The sequence below is a fragment of the Triturus cristatus genome, chromosome 4_1 (assembly GCF_964204655.1).
Source record: "Triturus cristatus chromosome 4_1, aTriCri1.1, whole genome shotgun sequence".
In the NCBI taxonomy this organism is placed as follows: Eukaryota; Metazoa; Chordata; class Amphibia; order Caudata; family Salamandridae; genus Triturus; species Triturus cristatus.
The window spans coordinates 303,303,879-303,329,022 of record NC_140585.1 but is presented as its reverse complement, the minus strand read 5'-3'; the positions used below and the strand labels follow the sequence as shown (position 1 = coordinate 303,329,022).

General features: G+C 45.1%; 1 protein-coding gene across 1 annotated transcript in view; it reads right to left on the bottom strand.

Annotated features, from left to right (window-relative positions):
- Positions 1-25,144, bottom strand: part of LOC146854822 (adenosine deaminase 2-like) — a 308,704-nt gene that overhangs the window by 243,424 nt on the left and 40,136 nt on the right. The window contains exons 2-4 of the mRNA XM_085651047.1: positions 17,480-17,705; positions 12,229-12,439; positions 9,876-10,003 (exon numbers count right to left, since the gene is read on the bottom strand). Of these exons, the coding sequence (XP_085507173.1) occupies positions 9,876-10,003; positions 12,229-12,439; positions 17,480-17,705 (565 nt within the window). The remainder of the gene's footprint in view (positions 1-9,875; positions 10,004-12,228; positions 12,440-17,479; positions 17,706-25,144) is intronic.

The window sequence follows — 25,144 nt, the reverse complement described above, 5'->3', positions numbered from 1 at the left end:
GAACACACAAGAAACAAAAAACATACCATACGGCGTTTAGCTGCTGATTGCTCCCTCTCATAGACTAGGAGCTGCACTGATTATAACAATCTATAAAAATGGTACTGTACTCATTCAAGCAAAGGACAAGGATCTAACCAAATTTGACGAATACTTCTCCACGCTGAAAGAAAGTCTTTCATTCCACTTGTACGAGAAACCAACAAAGCCCCTAAGTGAATTCAATTACACATCATAAAACAGTAACACTGAGAGCAGAATAGGGGAAGACAATAGATCCACAGAGGTCAAATCCTTCCCCAACAATTGCAACTGAGCTGAACAGAGGCTCTTCGCATGTAATTGACTTTTCACCAACAATCACGATTAATCCTTCAACACCTTCCCGCAACGAAAGTCAAATTCCTGCACAAATGAACATGTCAGCTTCCTTGCTAGGAGCTAATTGCCACATTCACCAAGAAATAGTTCAAAGAAAGATGAGACAGCCTGCTATGCCACCAAACAAAGGGGATTATTCTACAACATCCACCCAACCACCATTCAACGCTCCACTAACATCTAACTCACCAGACAGTAGGAGCTCACCTCCTAATCTAATAAAAAGCCTTCGTGTCGCCCCCCGGGATAGAAGAAAAACTAGAAGCATAATCAATGCCGTACCTAAGATAATGGTCAATAAGTCATTAGATGGTGAATTACTAAACAATCAATCATCAAGTTTCCTGAGCTCATCCTTCAGCCCCCCTGCTCCTGCAGTGATCCCGGATACTCAGAATCTAAATTCCAGTAACCTTCTACAAACCATTTAAAAGCTATACTGGATCGGAAGAATATTGCGCGCCTCACAGAAACTCACTCTCCAAAATCAAGAGTATTTAAGAGGCAGTACTCTCACTGCATAACAATATAAAAGCAACACTAATGTCTCTATCAAACAGACAACATCAACCTCACAAACTCCCTAGTTACCTATCGGACGAGGACACGCAAGCACTACTGCAATCCTACGAGCCGACTCAGACTCCAACTAACCTATGTAACAAGAGCGATGTAAATGTAATCAGCTCAGTCCCAATCAACTCCTTCAGAGAAGTCAGGCCCAGTTACAGAAAATTAAATATGATTAACCTGAAGTGAATAACGCTAACCACCTCCAATCAAGACACCATCCTGGATTCTCAGAAACCACTCACAGGGCACCTAATCAATTTCCGCTCAGCAGTGAAACACGCGTCAGACATCGCTGATCTTATCTTGAGTCTGGAGATCGATGTAGCGATCCTAACTGAAACATGGCTCACTGATTCTTCCTCGCCATGTTTGGATCTACTGGTGCCTGGCAAGACAGGCTAAAGAGAAAAGGAGTGGGCATTGCAGTCATTTATCGCTCGGAGCTCTTGGTTACTCCATTGCCTGCCGACCCTCTTAGCTCATGTGAATACCTTGCACGTTCCATATTAAATACTGAGAAACAGCTATGCAAGGTCCATGCATTCTATCACCCAGCAGGCAAGAATGAACCTTTTATCGCCCACTTAATGGACATCATCACAGCAAACGCCTCCCCACACTCCAATGACATATTCCTAGGGGACTTCAACTTACACTTGAATGATCCTAATGATAGCCAGGTCACCATAATCAAAGAATTCCTAGCAGATCAAAACCTAGTACAAGCCTGCATGCTTCCAACGCACGTGAAAAGCATGCTATACTGGATCATATCCAAATATAATGCTGTGAACATAACCTCAATCAAGCCTTGTGACGGGTCAGATCATCACATAATAACTTTCCGAATTCCTAGAGTATTAAAGAAAAAACCCACCCAACCAATCAAACCCAAACAATGGGTAAGGACCACAAAGAACGTGGACAATGAGAAGCTTGCTTTGCTGTGTAGGAGGGAAATTTGACAAATGCTAGTGAACTCACAGAGCACTACAATGCAAAGATGTCAGAGATAATGGACACTATAGCACCGTTAAAACTAAAACGAATTTCAGACAAAGATAAAAATCCCTGATTCAGTGGAGCACTAAATGAAGAAAGAAGAAAGCTGAGACTAGCAGAACAGAAATGGAGACAACTACCATCACCCCCACAGCTAAAACTGCTAAGAAAAACCAGAAATGCCTACAACAAAAATATTCAGAAATCAAAAAAAGAATTCTCCAGAACAGAATTGGAGAATGCGAAAAACAGACCTCTGAAACTCTTTGAATTGGTTAAGCATCAATCGAACAAGACAGCCAAATCCGCACTAGAATCAACAAAATCTCAAATTAGCTGTGAAGAATTCGCAAATTTCTTTACATCCAAGGCCACATCTTTGGAATGTGAGTTTAGGACAGCAGCATCTTCATGGGAGGCTTCACAACCAAGTGATTCATCACTGCTCAATCAGTCAATACCAAAAAACGAAGCTCAATGGTCCACTTTTAAACTATATGACCACAATGACATCCTTGAAACCTTATCGCCCATTAAGCCTAACAACCACTGCAAGGATCCACTCCCTGCAAAATTTGTGCCGTATATTGACCAGGAGATAATCCCCAGTTGGACATCAATAGTCAATGCTTCCCTGTCTCAATGATCCTTCCCAGACTGTCTAAAGATGGGCCAAGTCCTTCCCATCATAAAAAAACCGACAGAGAATCCAGCTGAACCTAGCAATTTTCGACCAGGCTACAACATTCCCCTATTAACTAAAGTGATAGAAAAATGTGTTCATCAACAACTAGACCAGCACATCTCTAAATTCCAACTAATAGACGATTGCCTATCGGGATTTAGACCAAATCATAGTACGGAAACGGCAATACTGCACATAGGAGACAACCGATTACTCACTCTGGCCCAAAACAAAGCATGTCTTTTAATCCTTCTTGATTTATCATCTGCGTTCGACACAGTTAACCACAACATGTTGCTAGAACGTCTGGAGAACAGGGTGGGTTTTTCTGGGAAGATTCTTGAATGGTTCAAGTCCTACTTGAGGAACAGATCACAAAGATTTCTGGTGAATAAAAACCTGTCTGCATCCTCCTCCATTCAGATAGGGGTTCCACAAGGATCAACCCTCTTCCCTTCACTATTCAAACCATATGTGGAACCACTAACAGATAAACTCCACCGTGGACCAACTTGATAACCACACTCAACTGCACCCCACACATTGTAGAATGAACCAAATCTCTAGGAATCACTCTAGACCAGAGCCTAAACATGCAATCACACATCAACACGTTGGTTAGAAATGCACGATTTCACCTGAGCTATATTAAGAAATTGAAACCATTCATCGAAGCAGCAAACCTCAAAATGGCAGTTCAGGCATTAGCAATCTCGAGGATTGAATACAGATGCACAACACCTTTTGGGCTTCCCAAAATTGCAACAGCACCTCTAAAAGCCTGCCTCAACACAGCAACAAGGCTTATAACAGGTTCAAAAACATTTGCCCATATCTCTCCTCACCTGAAAGCGCTGAATTGGCTACTTTATGAAGCCAGAATTAAGCTCAAATTGGCGTGTATAAAGCACAAAGCGCTACACTTCAATTCAACAAGATATCTAGCTCAGAAATTGGAGATTTCGGTGGGAAGCAGACAACCCAGGAGCGTCAGAGACCTAGGGCTGAAGCGACCAATTTTCCGCAAAAAAAACACTTATGACAGAGCGTTCTCAGGTGCTGCACCCAGAATCTGGAATTTGCTACCTCCAAGCATCAGAAGGTTACCTAACCCCGCAAGATTCAAGAAAGAAACCAAGATCTTTCTAATGAGCAAATTTCTACCATAACCAATAAAGAACAACCACATACGATTCGCCTAAATCCTCTCGCTTAGAGACACAAGAGCTTTTTGCTAAGAACCAATTTCACCTGTTCAATGTAGGTTCTTGCTTCCCTTGATGATATGGTTCCTCTAGACTTACATTCTGTGAATGTGGTAAAGTAGTTTTATTTTATAATCAAGTGAAGTGGCTGTGAATTGGACTTTAGTATGTTAAATTCTATCCAGAGTATTGTACTGAAGAAAAAAAAGTAATCATGTCATGTACTGTGTACTGTGAAGTGCTCTGATACCCCACGGGGTCAAGTATGCCCTATACAAAACACTGAATAAATAAATAAATAAAATGAATTTGCGCCATCTTCTGCTTTTTCTGGTAGTCCAAAGAAGCGCAGATTCCCTCTTCAATTCCGATTCTCCAACTCATAGATATCTTTCATGAGTAATTTTATTTTATTGGTGGTTGCGTCTACTCTGATCTTTTCATGTGAGACGGTGTTCTTCAGTTAACCAATTCTTGTCTCTGCTTCTGAGAGCCTGCCTGACATGCATTGAAAGTTGTTTGTTAAGGCGTGGCTGTTGTGGTGCATTGCATTTGTATTTGCCTTTGTCTCTTGAGCCAGGTCGTGCAGTGCTTTTAGGCATTGGAGGGTCATTTCTAGGCAGACACCTGATTCTTGTTCGATTTGACAGGAGAGTCTAGGAGGAAAGCCTCTATCTTGGTTCATTTCAGGGCAAATTTGTTCTCTTTGTTACCCTTGGGGTCCTTTTCCTGTGATCTGCAATTTTAGAGATTCTAGGAGGAACTAACTGCCGGGAGTGGAGAGGTTGGTATTTGGGTCTTTTGCGTTTCTTCACTAGCCTGTGTACCTGGTAAGGACTATGGATACGTAAGTGCCAAGAAACAGTAACCTCCACTTAAATGAGGCTGAGCAAGTGTCGGGTGTTAGGCTGGGTAGATTGTACTCCAGAGATAGCATGAAGGGAGCACTTTTGCTGTAATTTGTGGTTTTATTTTAAGATTGAGAGGCGGGCATTGGTATTTGAGAGGCGGAGGTTGGTGACAGCCGCGTTGACCAGCTATTGTTCCTTGTGGCTCTGGTGATAGGTACGGCTAGGAGTAGCTAAGGAGTGGTCAGTTACAGCTGCCATTTTGTTTTACCTCGCTAGGGTGTGGGGGTGAGGAGTACCGCACTTTATGGACCGTATGTACTGTATGGATAGCCTAAGATCTTCCCTCCAGAGCCTTCAATATGATTCTATTACTCCCAGTTGCTCACACTGAGCTCATGAAGAAGCATGGTGATGGCATGAGATTAAGCTCTCTCCTGCTTGCAGTGCTCAATGTCACTGTGCGGGCATTTGCTACAATGGCTGGTTGCAGACTGTACAGAGATGGCTGCCTTGTTATTTTAGTTCCGTAGTTTGCTGCAGAGATTGCTGCCGTAGTCGTGGTGTATAGCTTCGTTCCCACAGCACCAAGGCCTCATGAGATGGAGTGTGCACGCTAGTCCGCACAGTCACTGCGCAACTCGCTGGGGGCCTGCGAGGTTTGCACCAATGTTCCGTCGCCTAGAGTTCGGGCCACAGGGTCAACTGGACATAGTGCCAATATTGGCAAACACTCACCCTCCCCCATACAGCATTCTCCTAGAGCAATAACCAGACGAGACACCTTTGTAGAGAAAATTGCTGCAGGTTTATAAGCATTACAAATATGCCAACATTGGTGGGTTATGTTACGGGCGATCCCAAGGCAGGCAGCCCCTCGCCGTCTGCCACCTGATGAGCCAAATGACACCGTGGCCCTGCCCAACGGTGTTTGCCATATGTTTGGGGAGGGGAGACCCCTCCCACCGGTGAGCCAACTGCCCACCCCTTTGCTCACGCCCCATAAGGGGGCGGAGCCTGCCAGGCAACCCCCGGTTGCTCAGGTCCACAACCGCCCGTAGGACTAACGGGGCGCCGTCGCTCCTCCAGGGTCCAACGCGAGGACCTCCCTGTGGATATTTGGCCTTTGCACCCTTCCTGTGCTCCTGCAGAGGGTATCCGTATGTACCTTACAGCCTCTGGATCGCCCTGTAACTCCGCCTGCAACACAAAAGAATACATTAGACAAACCCCCCCCACATCCCGCTTGAACGCCGGGTATGCGGTAGGGAGGGAAACGGCATCAGGGTAGTGGGCAAAGAGGGTGCCCAGAGGGCGGGGAGAGGTATATGTACCTCATCCCACGCCCCCCCTCTCCCCGGAAGTGACGTGGCACACCTGGACCTTTGAGGGTCCCAAACACTGGGAGGCTGCCTCCTGTGCCTCTTGTGGCACTAAATAGGCTGCCCTTTTAGTGGGTTTCCTTCGTGGACCCCGGGCAGCCTGCAAAGGGTGCCGCTGTGGTTGTACGTTGAGTGTTATGCGGTGATTACATGCCGCTGGCAGGTTACTTCTAACTTGGATGGATTGCCCACCTGTCCTGACGCTCAGCGACTTTCCCCCAGCTGCCATATAGGGCGCAAGCAGGGCTGCACAGCCATTTTGTAACGCGTCAGGAGCCTTGCGTGGTGCATGGCGTTGTTCCGTCAGGCGGTGTCAGTGTCGCAACAGGTTCAGTTCCAGCTGCATTTTCTGAGTGGTCTAATCGGACAGATAGGGCACTGCGTGGCGGGAAGCTGAGTCTTAAAATTAGGTAAGTGTGGCGAATAGCCGATACTACTGCCAATTTTACAGCGACTTGGGAGGGATGCAGATCTGGGCACAAAGCCAGTGGCCAAGCTCTGCAAGTGTAGGGCTACATGGGGGCCTGAAGTTGCGTTAGTATTAGAACAGCATCTGCACGTGCAGAGAATGCCATCTACCTATAGCTGGGCACCAGCCAGCGTAGCAGTACTGTCAGGAACCCTGCAACAGGGGAGTGCACCGCGAGCTGCCATGTTGTCAGGGACATTAATTTGACTCAATCTGTTAAACTGGGGCCATCTCTGCATCACATTCGTAGCCCACCGGACAAAGGGACTCTCTGTGATTATCTTTCCGTGGATTAGGGGGATGGATGTGCTCCAGGACCCGGGTGCTGCAGGGTAGGGAGCGAAGCGGTCGGATCAAGTGGCCATCTTGCTCAGCCTCCAGCCAGTCCTCCCCACCGCCTCCCCCCCGCTTTCTCTGAATTTCTATGCATTGTATTTTGGGAAGACACATACAGCCATGTGAAACAAACCAGTCTCAAAAAGTTTTACTCAAAAAGAGTAATATTGAAAGTTTTGGTTTTTTGGTACGGGCAGGGCACAAGTCCAAAAAAACAGAAGTGGGGGGACTAACCTAGATAATTAGAATGCAAGTGACATCACAGAGCGTGACATCGTGGAGCGTGACATCACGGTGCTTGACATCACAGGAAGTGACATCATAAGGAGTGACATCCGATCTTAAGCCCTCATATATGTTTAACATATCTATCATGAGTACATTGGAGCACATTTCGAGTATACAGAGAAACCCTCCTGATTTAGGCCGAAGATTCACACTTTTGTAAGCTACTCATAAGAAAATGTTGTCTTTTGTCAGCGTAAATTTCCTCTACCCATGGAGCTTTATTAAGAAACAATAGTGGTACTTAAATTATGTCAATGCCTCCTCAGGGGTAGTAAGCACTATATAAATTACATTTATTTTGTGTAAATACAGGGAAAGACCAACACATCTGACATTCTTACAGTGAATGCATTTCCACCTAAATAGAGTCTGAACAAAGTGAAAAGCTGCCTCACTTAAGTATGTGTGAAGTGCTAACAAGGTGTGAGCCTTTGTTTCCCTTCTGCTGCATTTGCTTCTAGGTGTGAGGCTCCTGACTGCTGCCTGCCAGGAGACTCCAACAAGAGGAGGCCTGATGACCCCTCAGATTAGGCCTTTGTTATGGGCCAAGCAGGAGTCTGAAATAAGAGAGCATCGAAAGCAGACAACAACGTGCAGGCGCTGCTGAATGTGTCCCGGTGTTTGAAAATTATACCAGGACGAATTCAGCATGTTTCTGTGGGGCCCAACTTTGTGGCAGGGTGGACAGCGTCCACCCTGTGAAAATAGTGGGTGGACGCCGCCACCCACGTGTACCCCCGACTGTGCCCTGGGTACGGGGAGAGAACAAGTGAACAGGCAGAATTTGGAGTGGCGGCCCACTTACCCCTCGCAAGACACCTGTTTATCAGTAATAGAAATGATTTATTAACTACCCTTAACGAGACACGTGTTCATCATTAATACAACAGATTTATTCATTTAGGGTATGTAGAAGTGGGAAAAGAAAGGAGAAATGGGAGTTATAGGATTGGCACTACCATAGGAATCACCCATTTATTTTCTTTAGGTCTTAAACTTTTTTGTCCAAAAATATTTTAAATATTTTCAATATACTAAGGGGCATATGTATCAACATCACCATTTGCGATTCTCAAATAGCGATCTTTAAAGAATCGCTATTTGAGAATTGCAAAACGGGATGTATTTAAAAAATTGCAAACTTTTTGCGATTTCTTAAAATTTCTTAATTGCGATTAGCAAATTGCGAAATCGCAATTAAGGAATACCTGCCCATTCAGTTCTATGGGCCAGGAGACCCATAGGAATGAATGGGAAGTAATTCTCAAATAGCGAATCGCAATTTGCTAATCGCAATTTGAGAATAATTTCAAAGGTGCAAGGGTGTCATGATGACACCCTGATGCACCCCTGAAATTAGCATGTGTGTGCATATGGCGCACATACATGCCCTAAGGGCATGTATGAGCGCCACGTGGCACTTTGTAAAATTCAAAAAAGTGCTTTTTGAAAGGAAATCGCAAATTACCACCAACTGGAAGTTGGTGGTAATTTGCAATTTCTTAAGGATAATTCGCACAACTTGGGTGCTTTTTACATATCATTTAAGAAATCGCAATTTGCGATTTCTTAAATGCTTACGCAAAATTAAGAAATCGCTAAATTAGCAATTCCTTAATTTTGCGATGGGATTTGCCTCATACATCTCGATTACCGATTTTTTAATCGCAAACGCTGTTATTTTGCGAATCGCAGCGTTTGCGATTAAAAAATCGTTTGATACATATGCCCCTAATTCACTACCAACTACATTGCTAATTTGCTGCTTATGTCGTTTTGAGTGTGAACCTTGTGCTGTAGACTCCGCTCCTAAACCTTAACCCCCACTCCAGTCCTTGTCTTACTCCCAGACAAAGTTGCTCTACTACGAGACATCCAAGTACCTACACTAGCAACACCTTACCTATAAATTGCACTTAAGTCCTTGACGCTTTAGAGACATAAAGACACAAAAACCCGAACGCGAGACAAATGCTTTTGTGACCCTCCAATTTATGACATACACAATAAAGTATGTTGTGCTAAATACCACCACTCCTCAGCCTTCAGGTTTTTACAATGCGTTAGCTCCATGTCCCTCTTCCTTGTCGCAGCCCTCACCACATGAATAGATTCCTTCTAATCTGTAGTGCTATAATTCCAAATACTGCCTGCCTGCCTCCTTCCTGGCAGGTAAACTGGTACAAAGTTTGTAGAAGAAAGAAAATTGCAAGGAACCTTGGAGCTCATTTTGACACACTGGAAAGGGCGGTGGGCCCTGAAGGGATCAATCTTTCACATGCAGGATTCACACACATGTACCTAGTGCTTGATTTGTAAAAGAATGAGTGCCGGTGCCCTGAGCTTTGCTCAGAAGCCCGTATCCGACACTAATGTCAAGGTGCCGAATACGAATCTGCATGGTCTTGAAACGACCTCATGTCCCTTTATCTCACTCTTGCAGGTTCCTGAATCTCCCTCTCTGACTGTTTTTCTGTCTTTCTCTACCTTTTTTCTCCATTGTATGTTATCTTCTCTTGTTGCTTTCAGTAAATGTCGGATGAGGAAGAATAAGCACCGGTCCCCAAAAATGACGGCGGGTGGGCTCCACCGGCTCAAATTAAGCACTGCATTTACGAAGCAACCACATAAATCCATTTAGCTATTTTGAATGTTAGGTTAGAAAGACAAAACAAAAGCTGCTTGTGTTGGTACTGGGCTTCCTACCTGTACACAGTGTAAATAATTTTGACTCCCACGAAGTCTGGGTGCTCACTGACAAACTGTTCAGCCATATCTTTGTATGCTTGAAGGGCCCACGCACTGTCATGCACTGTCCCGTTCAGTTCGTAGATCTGTAATATTAACAGAAAATTAGTTGGCGAAAAACTTCGCCTGCAAGACACAATTTTTAAATAGGAATTTCCAGGTGTGGCTCCTCCATGAGGGCAGAGGAGCATCGCCCCACTGCTTTCTCGCAGTGCGAGAAGCAGAAACATAAAATGGCATTAAAAATACCATTTTAAGTTTCTGCTTCTCGCGCTGCGAGAAAGCAGAAGGGTTTGGGACGGCCGGTGGGCCTGCTGTAGGGAAGGGGAGGAGCAGCTTGTCCACTGTTGTGGGCACTGACTGTTTGGTCGGCCCTCAGGAGCCGACCAAACGAGTCATTCGCAGTCTCCATTTTCTCCATGCTACATTGAGAAAATGGCCTCCCCATAGACGCCTGTGCGTTTGGCGTCCCAACCAATCACAACGCTGCCATTGCAGCGTTGTTATTACTTAGGGAAGAGGAGGGAGGCTGGCTGCTTCCTGTTGTAGAGGATGACTCGGGACCGACAACGCTGGACTGTGCCGGCAAAAGTACATTCTTTATTTTAAATGAAACCTCCCCCCTTCTTGCGCAACCACCCACCCGCGAATCATGCCGGCCACGCCTGGGAATTCCCCTTGTTTATATCATTTGTTCTGTATTGTGCAGAGCCCCAGTATGTCTTCTGGTGAAGGAGCAAATAACCAAGAGTCCAGCGAGCAGGCACTAATATGGTAGAAATGCTGCTGCACGTCTGGTTGAATTAATTTTTCCATACTGTCCCTAAGGCAGAGGAAGTTCTGCTGGGGATTCCGCACCGTTTGTGATTCCTCCATGTGATGATTAACCCTTCCTCTAACAGTCACAGGATTTTCCATTACCACTCAATTCTAAATCAGGCCTTGAATTTTATCACTGAATGTCTTCACATGGAAACCAGGGAAAGGAACACATAAGTAACGTGATGAAGGGCGCGCACGAGTAACTTGAGAAATGGTACATGTAAGTAACATGAGTAAATTATCACATAAAAGGTGGTCATTTAATTAGAGTGCCTTTGAACTGGAGGAGGTCACAACCATAAGATAATGTAAACTTTCATGGGAAGGGCCTGGATACAGACAAAGGAGATTCCTCAAAGCCTGCTCCAGAGGTTAGCTGAGGTGGCACATGCAAGGGTGTTAGCAATCAGCTGTTTTGTTCCTTCTTATTATCAAGACACAGTGCCTTTTTATGACTTTTACTTGTCTGCGTTTCTTTTTTACTTCCCTGTTAAGTAAAATTGTTGAAAGTTGCGAAAAAGAACGCTATTGAGTTGAACATAAACTAGCCAAAAAAGTGACTCAATACTGAAGGGCAAAATGCTCTCTGTGAAAAGAAAAATAACTCCCTGGAAAAGCTCTGTCAAAAAAAGCCCCATAAAACGTTAGCAAACACCTAGGCATCATCTTACAACAGCAAACAAAAAATGGAATCTATAAGAGCAAGCACACTCCTGCTGGGCCAATGCCTGTTTTTTCTGTGGCCCCTGTGATGTGTTAGGATGAGGGCGAGATCTGTCATTTATATCTTACCTTAACTAAGGGCCTGATTACGAGTTTGGCGCTGTGGGCCCACACCTCCAAACTCGACCGCCTGCCTCCCGCCAGATTCCGAGTTTCCTCGTGGTCTGGCGGGCGGTACTTTAGCGGTCCCACAGCGGTACCAATTAGAAAGGCACAGCAATGGGAGCGCCAAATCCCGTTCCTGCATGGCATGCACTGTGCACAGAGAGGCACACCACATGCCCTCCTCCATGTATCCCCAGGCCCAGAGGCAACAAGGGGCCCTGTAGGACCACCTTAGTTTCCTCACCACCAGCATTTTCATGGCGTGATCACTGCTGTGAGAGCGCTGGTGGTGAGGAATCTTTTAATATGCTTGGTGGTACTGTAGCAGCACCATCAAGCATATTGCTGCCTCAGATCGCAGTGCCACCGTCAGGGATCGCTGTTCCCCAGCAGTTGCAGCGGTCTCATGGCGGTCTGACTGCCAGAGTTGTAATACGAAGGTTGGACCGCCCCACAACCGCTGCATCACCGCTGGGTTTGATGGTCCACAGAACGGCAAATTCATAATCAGACCCCAAGTGACTATCCACAGTGACACATCTGAATCAATTAAACTCTAATAAATGATAAATATCCACTGATACAAGGTAAAACAATTTGCAAGATTTTCTAAATGGGCAGAAACCGACAGCAAACATACCAACATGAAGACTGACTATACCTTGCGCAGTGATCCCCGAATTTCGATGTACTGGATATTGTCCTCATAGAGCTCCTTTAAACCTTCATAAAAGTGCTTCTTGAAGACCGGGGCGTAGGAGATGAGGCTTCCTATAACACTGAAGGAACCTTCAAACCTTCTCCAGACAGAGCTCTGGGTTGGATAGGCCTGCTCGGGATTCTCAGTCACCAGGGACATGTTCCTCACCAAACTGAGGAAAAACAACAGAGGATGAGAGCAGTCAGGAGGAGAAGATTGACAGTACATGGACAAAGAGCAACACAAATTTCTATAAGTACTTCATTAGAAATACTGAAATAGAATGCCGATGAGGAAAGGTTCAGCTTTCTGCTCTATACATATTTAGGTCTACTCTAAAGTACACAAGCGTTTATTTGCCTCCAGCTTTAGCCTTCCTTTGTCATACTACTGTGCTCTGTACCACTCATGTGGTTGTGATTTTTATCCATATTATTACTACCCTGACATAAGAGGCTATCAATGTGGGATGCACAGGATTCAGAGAAGTAAAGACATACCCATGTATATTTCATTTATCACTAGGAGGGGGTCCATGGCTGTCTACATTACTTGCGGTCATACGCCTTACACCAAGCTTAATGTTTTCTACAGCAGGTGATATGTGATGGCCAATGGTCTCAACTCTTCCAAACTTTATCATCACCTTAGCACACCCAGAAGGCTCCAAAAACGGACTTTGCCACACTCAATCCAGATCCTAAAATAATTTTAACTTCTTTGTCCCTGTCCTTGTTGCATTCTGCAGTGGCTTATTCAGTAGCATCTATATATATTTTTTATATAGTTTATTAGTCAATTAAAACCATAAACATAATCAAACATACAATTCAACAAGCTTAAAAAGATGCATACAAGAAAAACAAAAATATTTGTCATAAATCTACTTTAGCCATTGGGCATCATATCGCCTGTCCTTCAGTTTTTTTTATTTTTTTTATTTTTTATCTTTCCTTCTTAAATATATATAAAAAGATGGCAAATACAGATGTGAAGTGGATCAAAATGGATGATAGGGGGTTGGTCTTTTCCTAATGTGGAAAGTGCAAATTTGCCATGCGAGCCGCTGGAGTTTACATAAATAGATTGCTATAGATTATTGAAGTACTTATATGCTGAACTGAGGTATATGCACGGTGCTAGATGGACCATGGTTTTTCCCCCTGTTAAAGTGCCAGTGTGCAAAACTATGCGTCTTTAAAACGCCAAGTTAAACTGATTGTTACCTAAGCATGGCAGGATAGGGAACAACACTTATGGCGGTCCCTAGCAGCCTGTCCTTAGAGATTGCTAAGTCATATAAAGTTTACGTTAAAAACGTTGGATTTGTCACATCCTAGAATCCAATTTTAGGAGGCCCCTCCAGATTACTCAGTGGTCAACACATATGGTAATCAAATTTTTAAAAATATTCAAGAACTGAGTTAATCTAATATTCAGCATTATGTTACTTGGGTCCATAGACTCAACCACTGCAGACCTACATGAACTGATTCCCCGGTCGAGGAACTCCCGTCTTAATAAAGTTCTTTGTTGGTCCATCAATGCAGGGAAGATGCAAACAATGTGAGCAGAGTCTCATTCCCCTGATGGCATAAGCGGCTGGACCGATCTTCACTTAAATCAACCACCCTCCATTTTGGCACGAGGTCTAATCTTGGTATCGCTCCAAATCTTAAGGCAAAAAATGACTGTGTGATCTTCCGGTGGAAAGGTGCTGCCAACAAGGGTGATTCTCTTAAAAGGGAATATGATTTCAGCACCAGCCACCCATGACGGCGTCCAGACAGGCTCTCCTTATCTGCCAACCAGCTTTGCAGTTTGGTTGATTTCTTTACCAATTTCTTGAAAGTTTGCCCAGAGATATTAGGGTTCAATAGGTCACCCAGTTTGAGCATCCTATTGCTATTTTCAAGATATTTCATGTGACGGCCATTTCCCTGTTGTAAGTTGATTTTGGTCCAGACTAAGTTAGCCAAGGTGTTTCTAGCTGCTGAATGCAGGTTATAACAAATCTCTATAAAAGCTGCTGGCCTAGCAAGTGCCTACTTTGTGTGGATAAATTCGAACTGGAGTGGTGCAGGCGGGGCCGACCTGGGGAGCTTAAATATTTCTTTATAGGCTCTTATCAGCAGTTTGTCTAGAAGAAGAGCCTCGTCACCCAACATTATCTATGACCCGTATGCGAGAGTTTGCATCAATTTGGCTTTCATAACTATTCCCATTCGTTTCAGAACATGGCCTCAAATGGATCTAGTCAGTGATGAGAAGCCATCATTAATGGCCTGAGCTTTCGTTCTAATCGCCTTCTTCTGCGAAACAAAGTAGCCGCTTGCGTCTATTTTCCCTCCTAAGTATATGTAGATTTTAACCTCCTCAATTCTATATCCCTGAATAAGCCATCTTTTATTTTTCTTAGGGACACGATTACATACCATCACACTTGTTTTCGTAAGATTTATTTCCAAGCCATTCTTTACAGTGAAAGTCCCAAGGGAATTGATCAGCCTTTGAAGGCCTATTCAAGTGTTACTAAACAGAACCAGATCCTCAGCATAAAGGATGTGCAAAATTTGTTGTCCTCCAACGCTCAGTGCATGACCAATCTGCACGTCAAGCTCTGTAGAGAGATCAGTCAAAAATAAGTTAAAAAGAAGAGGGGCTAGGACGCAGCCCTGTTTCACGCCAGTTGTTGTTTGCACCTTCTTGGATAAGCATGAACCATCTCCAATCTTGATCTTGACCCATGTGTCCGAGTATACCAGCCTAATAGCTCGTAAGATATTGGGCGGAATACACCATCGCTGAAGTTTGACCCATAATTTGTTCCGAGGGACACAATCAAAAGCTGCATTAAAATTGACAAAGCACATATAAAGAGGTGTCCTAGTTGCTTTTCAGTGGCATGTAGTGTTTTAAAAAGACTAATACCAAACTACTAGCAAAATCAAATGAAAGAGGGTGAGGTCAGAGAGGCTTTTCTACAAATAAGTATACCATGAATTTTCAATAGCTTTCTTTGAACCTCATAGATCTAAATGGGAGTATCTTTTCATATAATGGGGCCAAATTGTGGAACAGTATTCCACTACATTTACGTTCTGAACCAGATCATCTTACGTTCAGAAAATTGGTGAAAACCTTTCTTTTTCAGTAATTCTTTTGTTCCTCACTGAGTGCCTGCTAGCGCTGTGATGCCTCTGGGTAACCACGTGCTCTATAAATATTCTTTCATTTCATTATAAGTTTTAGATATTGTTAAAATAGAACAGGTATACAGGCTACCAATAACTAGATCTGTCAACTGGCACTTTAGCTGCATCTTACAATGAATCTGCCTCAACCACCTTGTCCATCTGTAATTAGGGAGGCTAACCCTTAACAGAACAGAGGACGTTCAATGGGTTTTACAGCCTGTAGGAAGTACACTATGTAAAGAGTCCAGGCAGCCCTTATTGGTTTACAGAGGCAAAAATGATAACACTAAATGCTCTCTTTTGAGGTTGTGTGGGTGAGCAGTTTGGGCTTATCAGAGGGTAGTGCTAAGCATTTGTTGTACTCAAAGAGGCAGTAAATGAGACACCTACTCAAGAATAAATTTGAGACCAATTTAGAAAAATAATGTAAATATGTACATATTGATACCAAGAACTTTGTTATCAAGTAAGTACTTTTTTCAGTATTGATTTTTACAGGTAAGTAAAATGCTTACTTTGTGCAGCAATGCTTCCCTATAAGAGAAATGGAATATGCAGAATGCAGTTATTTATGGTTGGTTTCTAGGGGAGTCCTTTGGAACTTAGGGTCGTAGGGGCAAAGGTTGAAAGTATCACCAACAGTTACTCGTTACCAGCCCTGAGTCTGTACAAGTTATAATAAATTCAACAATAGCAGGTTGATGCCTTTATCAAGACCAATCTTCCAAGTCCTTGAATGATATTTTTTGTACTCCAATCCTAGAAGTTTTTATAACAGAATAAAATATTGCAATGTTAGCCTATGGAGCTTAGTATCTACAATGGGGAAAATGAAATGGGCAGTTTTTCCCTTACCAGGGCATATATATATATTTTCATAAGGCTCATGCTTATAGTTACATGATCCACCCCTGGGACACCTAGGGGAGACTGTTGTGTACCTAATATGTAAAAACAAGGTAGATTAAACCTTTTTAAGTGCCCATACTACCAAAGTCGAGTTTGGACACAATTTACATTTAAAGGCAGTCTGCAAAGCCAGGCTGCCTTCAAAATGACAGTAGGCAGGCAGCATTGCACACATGCAAGTGCAGGAAATCTGCTGTACCTCTAAACCTCCATGCCCTATTACATATTAGGATCTTATAGATAGTTTGAATACATTCATCCCTTATATCATTTGGGGTTCAATAATACGAGATGTTTGATACCAAACATGTCTGGTTTTAGTTTCATTGAAGCCATCATGTAGCTGAGGAACTTGTAAGTACCAGTGTCCAGCACTTGTTCTCAAAAAGGCTTCCCTGTTCACTTTTAGTATGGGGGTGGTGGTGCGGGCTGAGTCCAGGCCATTGAAAGCATTTGATATGACCCGATTTTTAGGGGAGAGAAAATGTTACTTTGATGCGGAAGTTACACATCCTTCCACAAATAGCATTCTCATTCACAGTGCAGAGAGATTAGCAAAATGCACAACTGTGATGTCATCAGCAAAAAGAGACCCAAAAACTGTGGACCTCCATTTACTGCATACTCACCGACTGCTGAATGCTCAGGACTCCAATATGCAAATTATAAAAGGTCTGGCTCTGAAAGAGCTCTTAGGTAAGGGGGTCATATGATAGAACTTTTAAGCATTTAGTAAATAAATATTGTCTTGAATAAGACACTGAGCACTGAAGGTCTGGTATGCTTTATAAAACCCTTGACGCTACAACGCTATCACCCAAATTGTCATGTTGCACAAAGATGCTGTCTTATGAAAACTACAGATGAGGCAAATCATATATTTAGCTATGGTAATCTGTGTCCTGCAGCAGTTTGAAACCCCACTCCTGAGACAAATGAAGCAGAAACAGACTCACAGTTGGAACGAGAAGTAGAGAAGTATACCAGGAGTCTCATAAACACCACTCACATTACAGAATGATTACTATGCCTCAGTTACTCCTCAGAGATAATTTAATTGCATAGCTAACACCAATTTCCAGAGAAATGTCCCCTTATCTGCCCACCTGTTGTCGAACGCCTCAACGTCACTCAGCTTCTTCCGGTAGTGGTCAAGCAACACCCAGTCCGAACAGTTAGACAGTGGTGGGCCCACTGAGTGAGGATTGGAAAACTTGAACCGGACAAAACCCTCATTTCTGAAGCAAATGTAACAATTGGGCAAGTATGATGCCTCCTTCACCAGCCAGTCGACATTCAGAATGGCAGAACTATGCAAGTGCAAAGCTGCTCCTACAAGTGAAACAAAAAGGCAGACATGGAATGAGATGATGGCTACAGCCCAAAACCTGAGCTTGCAAGAAGTAAATCTTAAATCTGCAATGATATAATATTTGTATTACTTAACTTTATTACATTTTAACATATGACACAAAATAATTGCCAACAATAGAGAAATGCAGATGGAAAGGCGGTGAGGTAATCGGCGTCTGGAGTGCTAGACAGGTAGGAAGACTCGCGCGCCGAGCCGCCCGAACCAACTGGACTTGCAGGCAGTGGGCTGGTTCATCTGAACTGGGGTGCTCCACGGTTCCGACTCTATTGGCACCTAGGTGTCGGGGGCGGAAAATGGGGAACCAGATAAACACCAATCAAAGCTCCCATTTGAGACTAAGCGGCAAGCAAATGGCGCCGCGTCAACCTCGGACGCTGCTTCTGACGCAGAAGAGGTGGCACCCACTGGAATGGAAGGGGTGCTGCAGGCTATCCAACAGAGTCTGCAGGACATAAACGGTAAATTGGATAATATCACGCTGCGTGTCGACAATATGGCAGGCAAGTTGGATGGACATGGGGAAAGATTGGTGGAGGCGAAAAATCGTATTGCAGCGGTGGAAGATGTGTCGTAGGCCACGGTCCAAAAATGCGCAGAAGTGGAAAAGCTACTGGAAGTAATTAAAAATAAGGCGGACGACTTGGAAGCGAGGTCTAGGGTCTAGGCGCAATAACGTCAGAATCACTGGGGTTCCGGAATCCACCAATATTGGGTGGATGGAAACTTATGTGGAGGAACTGATTCACAGTATTTTTGGCACTGAACATCTTTCCTCGATGTTTTTGATTGAGAGTGCGCATAGATCTCTGGCTCCGCGGCCAAAACCGGGCGCGCCTCCCCGACCTATAGTTGCCAGAGTCCTTAACTATAGGGATCGGGATGCTATATTGCGAATTGCGCGAGAAAAGCGACAGATAAATCATCAGGGTAATACGCTGGAGTTTTACCCAGATTTCACAGCAACAGTCCAACTGGCACGGAAAGAATTTAATCCGGCGAAAAAGAAGCTGCGAGAACTTGGCATTGACTATGCCATGCTCTATCCTGCACGGCTGCGAGTGACACATGAGGGTCGTGCACAAATTCTTCAAACGCCCAAAGCGGCACTGGAATTCATTAAAAAGATCGGCACCAAACGGAAAGAACAAAAACGAATGGAGCAGAACCGAGACTCGGACTAAGAGAGGATGAGGAATGGACCTCACCTTGAGTACTGGGCGTGAAGGACTGATGGGGCTGCTGAAAGTCCTGCGGTAAAGACAGAGAAATAGCTTCTTTGGCTATGGGGGTGGACCCCAGCAATCCACACTGGCTGGGGGCTAGTCAGGACTGGAGGAGATTGTAAGTATAAGCAATATAGCCTGCGGTATCACTGCGCTCAGACTGGTGGATGTGTCTCACTTCACATTGCGGACCGACCTGGTGGGGCCGGGGACGCTGATGCTACATGGCGAGGGCAGTAATGCATTGATCTACAGGTCCACTTTATAGATTACCACTGCCGAACTCTGCCTGGCAGTAATGAGATCATTTGTAAACGGAATGACGGGGGCGGTTGGGGTGGTTGGGGCAGGGGGCTGCGCTTAAATTGAGATTTGAACCCTGATGTAGAACCACAGGTTTTCAATGCTGGTTTGTCGCCTAGGGGTGGGAGCCACTGCACGCTGACAGGCAGATACGTGGTAACACAGGGCTAGTTGCTATAGTGGGATGTGTAGATAAGCAGGGATAGGCTGTCAGATAGTTGGCAAAGAGTAATGTTGCAGGAATTATTCAGCTCGAAATCTTAAAGTATACCTGTCCACATCCATTTAGTTGGATGGAGATGTGTGTTCTTGGTGGACCCCTGACGCGGGTACTCCCCACACTCAGTTAGTTTATGTTATTTTCCTTTTGTGGGATCTGTCTTTGGCATGGTTGGGATGCTGAAGTGGGAGGCGGGTGGACGGGTTGGGGTTGGGAATCGTTTTGTTGGCCAAGGTACATGAGAAACATCGCTGAAATCCACATCTATGTTAAGAGGCATACTGAGGTCACTTTATACTTGGAACCTAGTTGGAATGCAGACGGTATACCTTTTCAGATGTTTACATTGATATCACTAGTTGGGGATGGCAGATGTGCAATTAAGTACTAGGCATCTAAACTTGCTAACGTGGAACGTACGGGGCTTAATAACCCCCAAAAAATCAGGCAAACTCTCGCTTATCTGGATAGATTGCACATAGACATTGCTCTCCTGCAGGAGACGCATTGCGCGCCGACAGCTCACAATAGTGTTGGGCGTAGATGGGCTGAGACAATACACCACTCCTCATATTCATCATATTCCAGAGGGGTTCTCATACTGGTTAAAAAGGGACTACAGTTTGCCATCGATACTACTATCGCGGATGATCTAGGGCGCTTTGTTCTTATCACAGGTACGCTGCGGGGACAGAGACTGGCTATTCTGAACACATATGGTCCGAATGTTGACGATCCACAATTTTATCATACTTTATGGGGTACACTAAGGGACCTTGATTTGGGGAGGAGATTTTAATATCGCATTATGCGACGACCTTGACAGATCCGGGGTAACAGTTGAGACACACAGACGGGCGTTGGGTAAATTGAAAGATATAATGGTGGATAGGAGACTTACTGACATTTGGAGAATGAGGAACTCAGAGGGGAGGGAGGCCACGCATACATCAGCTTCACACCATAGTTGGTCCCGCATAGACTATTGGTTAGTCTCTGAGGACATAGCACTATGGACACGAGCTGTGAGGCACTTGCCCAGAACGTTGTCTGATCACAATCCGGTGCTCCTCTCCCTGGAAATGCCATTTTATATACCACCCCCCTTTCGGTTGGAGGTTTAATGCAAAAGCATTGCTGGATCCCGTATATGTAACTGCTATAGGACAGGCGATCAAGGAGTATTTTGATCAAAACGCACCTACAATGGAAAATCCTGGAATGCTTTGGGAAGCTTTTAAGGCTACGATTTGTGGCATCTGCATAAGTACGAACGCTGGCATTCTTAGGGATATAAGGCAGCAACTGATAATGCGTGAAGATAAACTGCGAACTCTGGAGCGTGAATACGAGCAAACACAAAATACCACAATATTGGGTGCAATTAGAGATACTTTATCCGAATATCAAACTTATGCCGATGATGAACTCAAATATATAGCAAAGCGGCAGGTGGCGAGGGCCTATGGAGAGGGTGGTAGGTCTGGTAGATGCTTAGCGGCTAAAATCTGTGCAGGCCATGCACCTCAGACTATCCAGGTGATCCGAAATGGTAATGGGGAATTGCACTACGGGGCACAGGGTATTCTAAACGAGTTCATGCCTGCATATGGAGCACTATATGCTTTGCAGCGCACGGCATCCTCGGCTGAAATAATGGATTATCTGGATGACGTGGCGATAGCATGGCTATCGGACACGCAACGGGAATACCTATCTTTGCCCATCACGGTGGAAGAGGTAACGGAAGCTGTTAAGTCGCTTCCAAATGGGAAAGCTCCGGGCCCAGATGGGTTCACGTGTGAATTTTAAAAAACTTTTATTGACCAATTAGCGCCCCATTTGGTTGAGATGTATGGAAATGCCCATGAAAAACAGATGCTACCTCCAACACTACGGGAAGCGCTATTAATGGTGCTACTAAAACCGAATAAAGATCCTGAATACTGCGAGTCTTACCGACCTTTGTCCCTCATAAATGTGGATAATAAGATACTGGCCAAACTGCTCGCTGCTCGGCTACAACCATTAATGACCAAATTAATTTTGCCGGATCAGTCAGGATTCATCCCCTCACGATCTACGGCTCACAACACACAGACGCTCTTTGCACTATCACAATATTTGACGCCTACGACCAAAGCAGCGGCGGTATTCTTAGATGCGGCGAAAGCATTTGACTCTCTTGAATGGTCATATCTTCACACAGTATTAAGGAGAATGGGATTTCCTCCTATGTTTCTCCAGTGGATACAACTGCTGTATACTGCCCCCGTGGCGCGTATAAGAGTGAATAAATATATCTCGGAGCCTATTGATATTCAAAGGGGAACTAGGTAGGGATGTCCGTTGTCCCCGCTGTTGTTTGCGATAGCACTTGAACCATTGGCCTGTAAAATTCGGCAGGGGCATCACTATTTGGTGCTTCAATTTTCACAGAGACCACTACACATATCGCTGAATGTGGATGATATGTTGCTATATGTGCGGGACCCTGGGGTCTATTTGAATCCCCTACTGAGGGAATATATTAAGTTTGCGCAACACTCAGACATCAATATAAACTGGTCCAAATCATTGATTATACCCTTAACGGACAGCACCCAACCGCACCTCATGGATTATCCATTGGAGTGGAAGTCCGAGCCGGTAAAATATCTGGGCGTTTCGTACCATCGAGACCCTGAAGTCGTAATTCGTACAAATTAAGGGAGGGCAATAGATGCACTGGAAGGGAAAATACGGCGCTGGATTCAACTGCCGCTATCATTGGCTGACCGCATAGCTATTGTGAAAATGCTAGTTTTACCTAAGCTATTGTATCTTTTTAATAACATACCAATACAACCCCCAACCGAGGTTTTCCGTCGGATCACCTCCATGGTCCTTCAGCTAATATGAGCGGGTAAACAGGCCAGGATTGAACTACGAGCCCTTACATTGCCCTACTCTCAGGGAGGGTTTGGAGTCCCCGACTTTATGCTTTATTACCTTTGTGCGCAAGCACAATATGCGCATTTCTGGTATCACAAGGTCCCTTACCTCACACATGTTGCAATTGAGGAAGGAGACGCCCAGCCAGTTCCACTGGACGCTGTCATAACCCATCATAGGCCCCCGCTGCATATGCGCGATATAAACACGATAGACACGACAAATAAGGCATGGCACATCATGGGTAGAAAGACAAACAAACTGCCGTTATATGCTCCTGCGCTGCGGCTGCACTGGCATCCAGAGATTTCTGTCACTCAAGAAGAAGTAGGAGTGGGATTGCTAAGGCAAGTAGGCCTCGATACTATGGGGGACCTATACACAAATTGGGTTTTTAGAACACTAGATGAGCTGTCATTCATTAGTAATCAGACATTATTGTTTCAATTTAACTACCATAGACTGCAAGGTGCCATGAAAAAGCTGTATCCATCTTACCCGGCAGAACCACCGGTATTATCCGCCTTGCAGTGGCTGATAACCAATCCTACGGCTAAGCATTTGGTATCCACGCTCTATACTAAATTGCAAAAAGACATAGCGGCCACTACACATAAAGCGATGGAGAAGTGGAACAGCTGCCTGGATGATCCCTTGACGGGGGAAGAATGGGCTGTGGCTTGCTCACTGACTGGTATGTTAACACCTAATGGCAATTTGCGCATACTGACTACAAGTACCTTAACCAGACTTACTATACGCCTGTTCGGCTGAATAGTTATGGGCTACGTTCTGATTCTAGATGCTGCCACTGTAATGCAGAAGGGGCAGATTTTGTGCATCTGGCATGGACTTGTGGTGCGGTTGCAGAATACTGGTTAAAAGTAACGCAGATATTGGGTGCAATGGTGGGCATTAATGTTGAATGCAATGTTCGCACGTGTCTGCTGGGACTGATTCCTGGGGTGCAAGCTCAGAAGCGCAAGTTTTGTGTAATTTCGTTGCTCTTGTCCAAACGGAGAATATCACTGAGCTGGAATAGTAGACAGGTTCCCAAGATCAAACAATGGATCCGCGACTTAACGTATTGCTAAGATAACCTACAAACGTATGAAGAAGAACTTCCAACTAGGTCAAAACCAAGAGACTATTGGAAAATACCTGACTCAATATTTACAAATGCATCAAGTGGATTGATTGAATGGAATAACTGCACTGGAGAACGGGGGGTATTGGGTGACACTGCATAGATCTGGAAATGGACGAAGGATGTTGTTGTACTGAGGCCGAGCTGTTAAGTTTATGACTGGAATTGTTTATTTTGGAAAATGCTAATAAACGGAAAAAAAAAGAGAGATATATGTGAGTAGCTTTGACCATAAACCGATGACAAGAATGGTCCACCTACTCTCATTACAAAACCTATCTCACTTTCCCCCAGCCCCTGATCTGGATTTTCGGACAAGATCAAGCACAAGATCTCTCAATGAGTATCCCTGCATGATTCTGCAATGGTAACGGAATAGTAACACGGGACATATGGCAAAATGACGAAACAGAATAATGAATACAAAAGGAAGAAATGATAGTGATAATTTGTTTTATTTCACAATAGGTTTTCAGTAATGATCAATCAATCAATCAATCAATCAATGACATTTATAGAGCGCACTACATACCCGTAGGGTCTCAAGGCGCTGGGGGTGGGGTGGGGTGCCGCTACTGCTCGAACAGCCAGGTCTTCAGCTTCTTCCTGAAGGAGAGGTGGTCTTGGGTCAGGCGCAGGTCGGTCGGGAGGGAGTTCCAGGTCTTGGCGGCCAGGTAGGAGAAGGATCTTCCTCCTGTAGTCGCTCTTCGGATGCGGGGGACGGCGGCGAGGGCGTGGTTGGCTGATCGGAGGTGGCGTTTGGGAGCGTAGAAGTTGATTCGGCTGTTGAGGTAGCTCGGGCCTTGGTCGTGTAGGGCTTTGTGTGCGTGGGTGAGGAGGCGGAAGGTGATTCTTTTGTTGACGGGGAGCCAGTGAAGGTCTCTCAGATGTCCGGAGATGTGGCTGGTTCGTGGGATGTCGAGGATGAGTCTGGCTGATGCGTTCTGGATCCGCTGGAGTCTCTTCTGGAGCTTGGCGGTGGTACCGGCGTAGAGGGCGTTGCCGTAGTCCAGTCGGCTAGTGACGAGGGCCTGGGTGACGGTCTTCCTGGTCTCGGTGGGGATCCACCAGAAGATCTTCCGTAGCATGCGTAGGATGTTGAAGCACGCCGAGGAGACGTTGTTGACTTGCCTGGTCATGGAGAGGGAGGAGTCCAAGATGAAGCCCAGGTTGCGTGCATGGTCTGTCGGTTTGGGTGCGGTGCCCAGGGCGGGAGGCCACCAGGAGTCGTCCCAGGCGGAGGGTGAAGAGCCCAGGATGAGGACCTCCGTCTTGTCCGAGTTCAGTTTCAGGCGGCTGGTCGTCATCCACTCGGCTACCTCTTTCATCCCTTCGTGCAGGTTAGCTCTGGCGGCGGCGGGGTCGTTGGTCAGGGAGAGGATCAGCTGGGTGTCGTCGGCGTAGGAGATTATGTTGAGGTTGTGTTGGCGTGCGATGGCCGTGAGGGGGCTCATGTAGACGTTGAAGAGGGTGGGGCTCAGTGAGGATCCTTGAGGGACGCCGCAGATGACTTTGGTGGCCTCAGACTTGTACGGTGGTAGGCGGACTCTCTGTGTTCTTCCGTCGAGG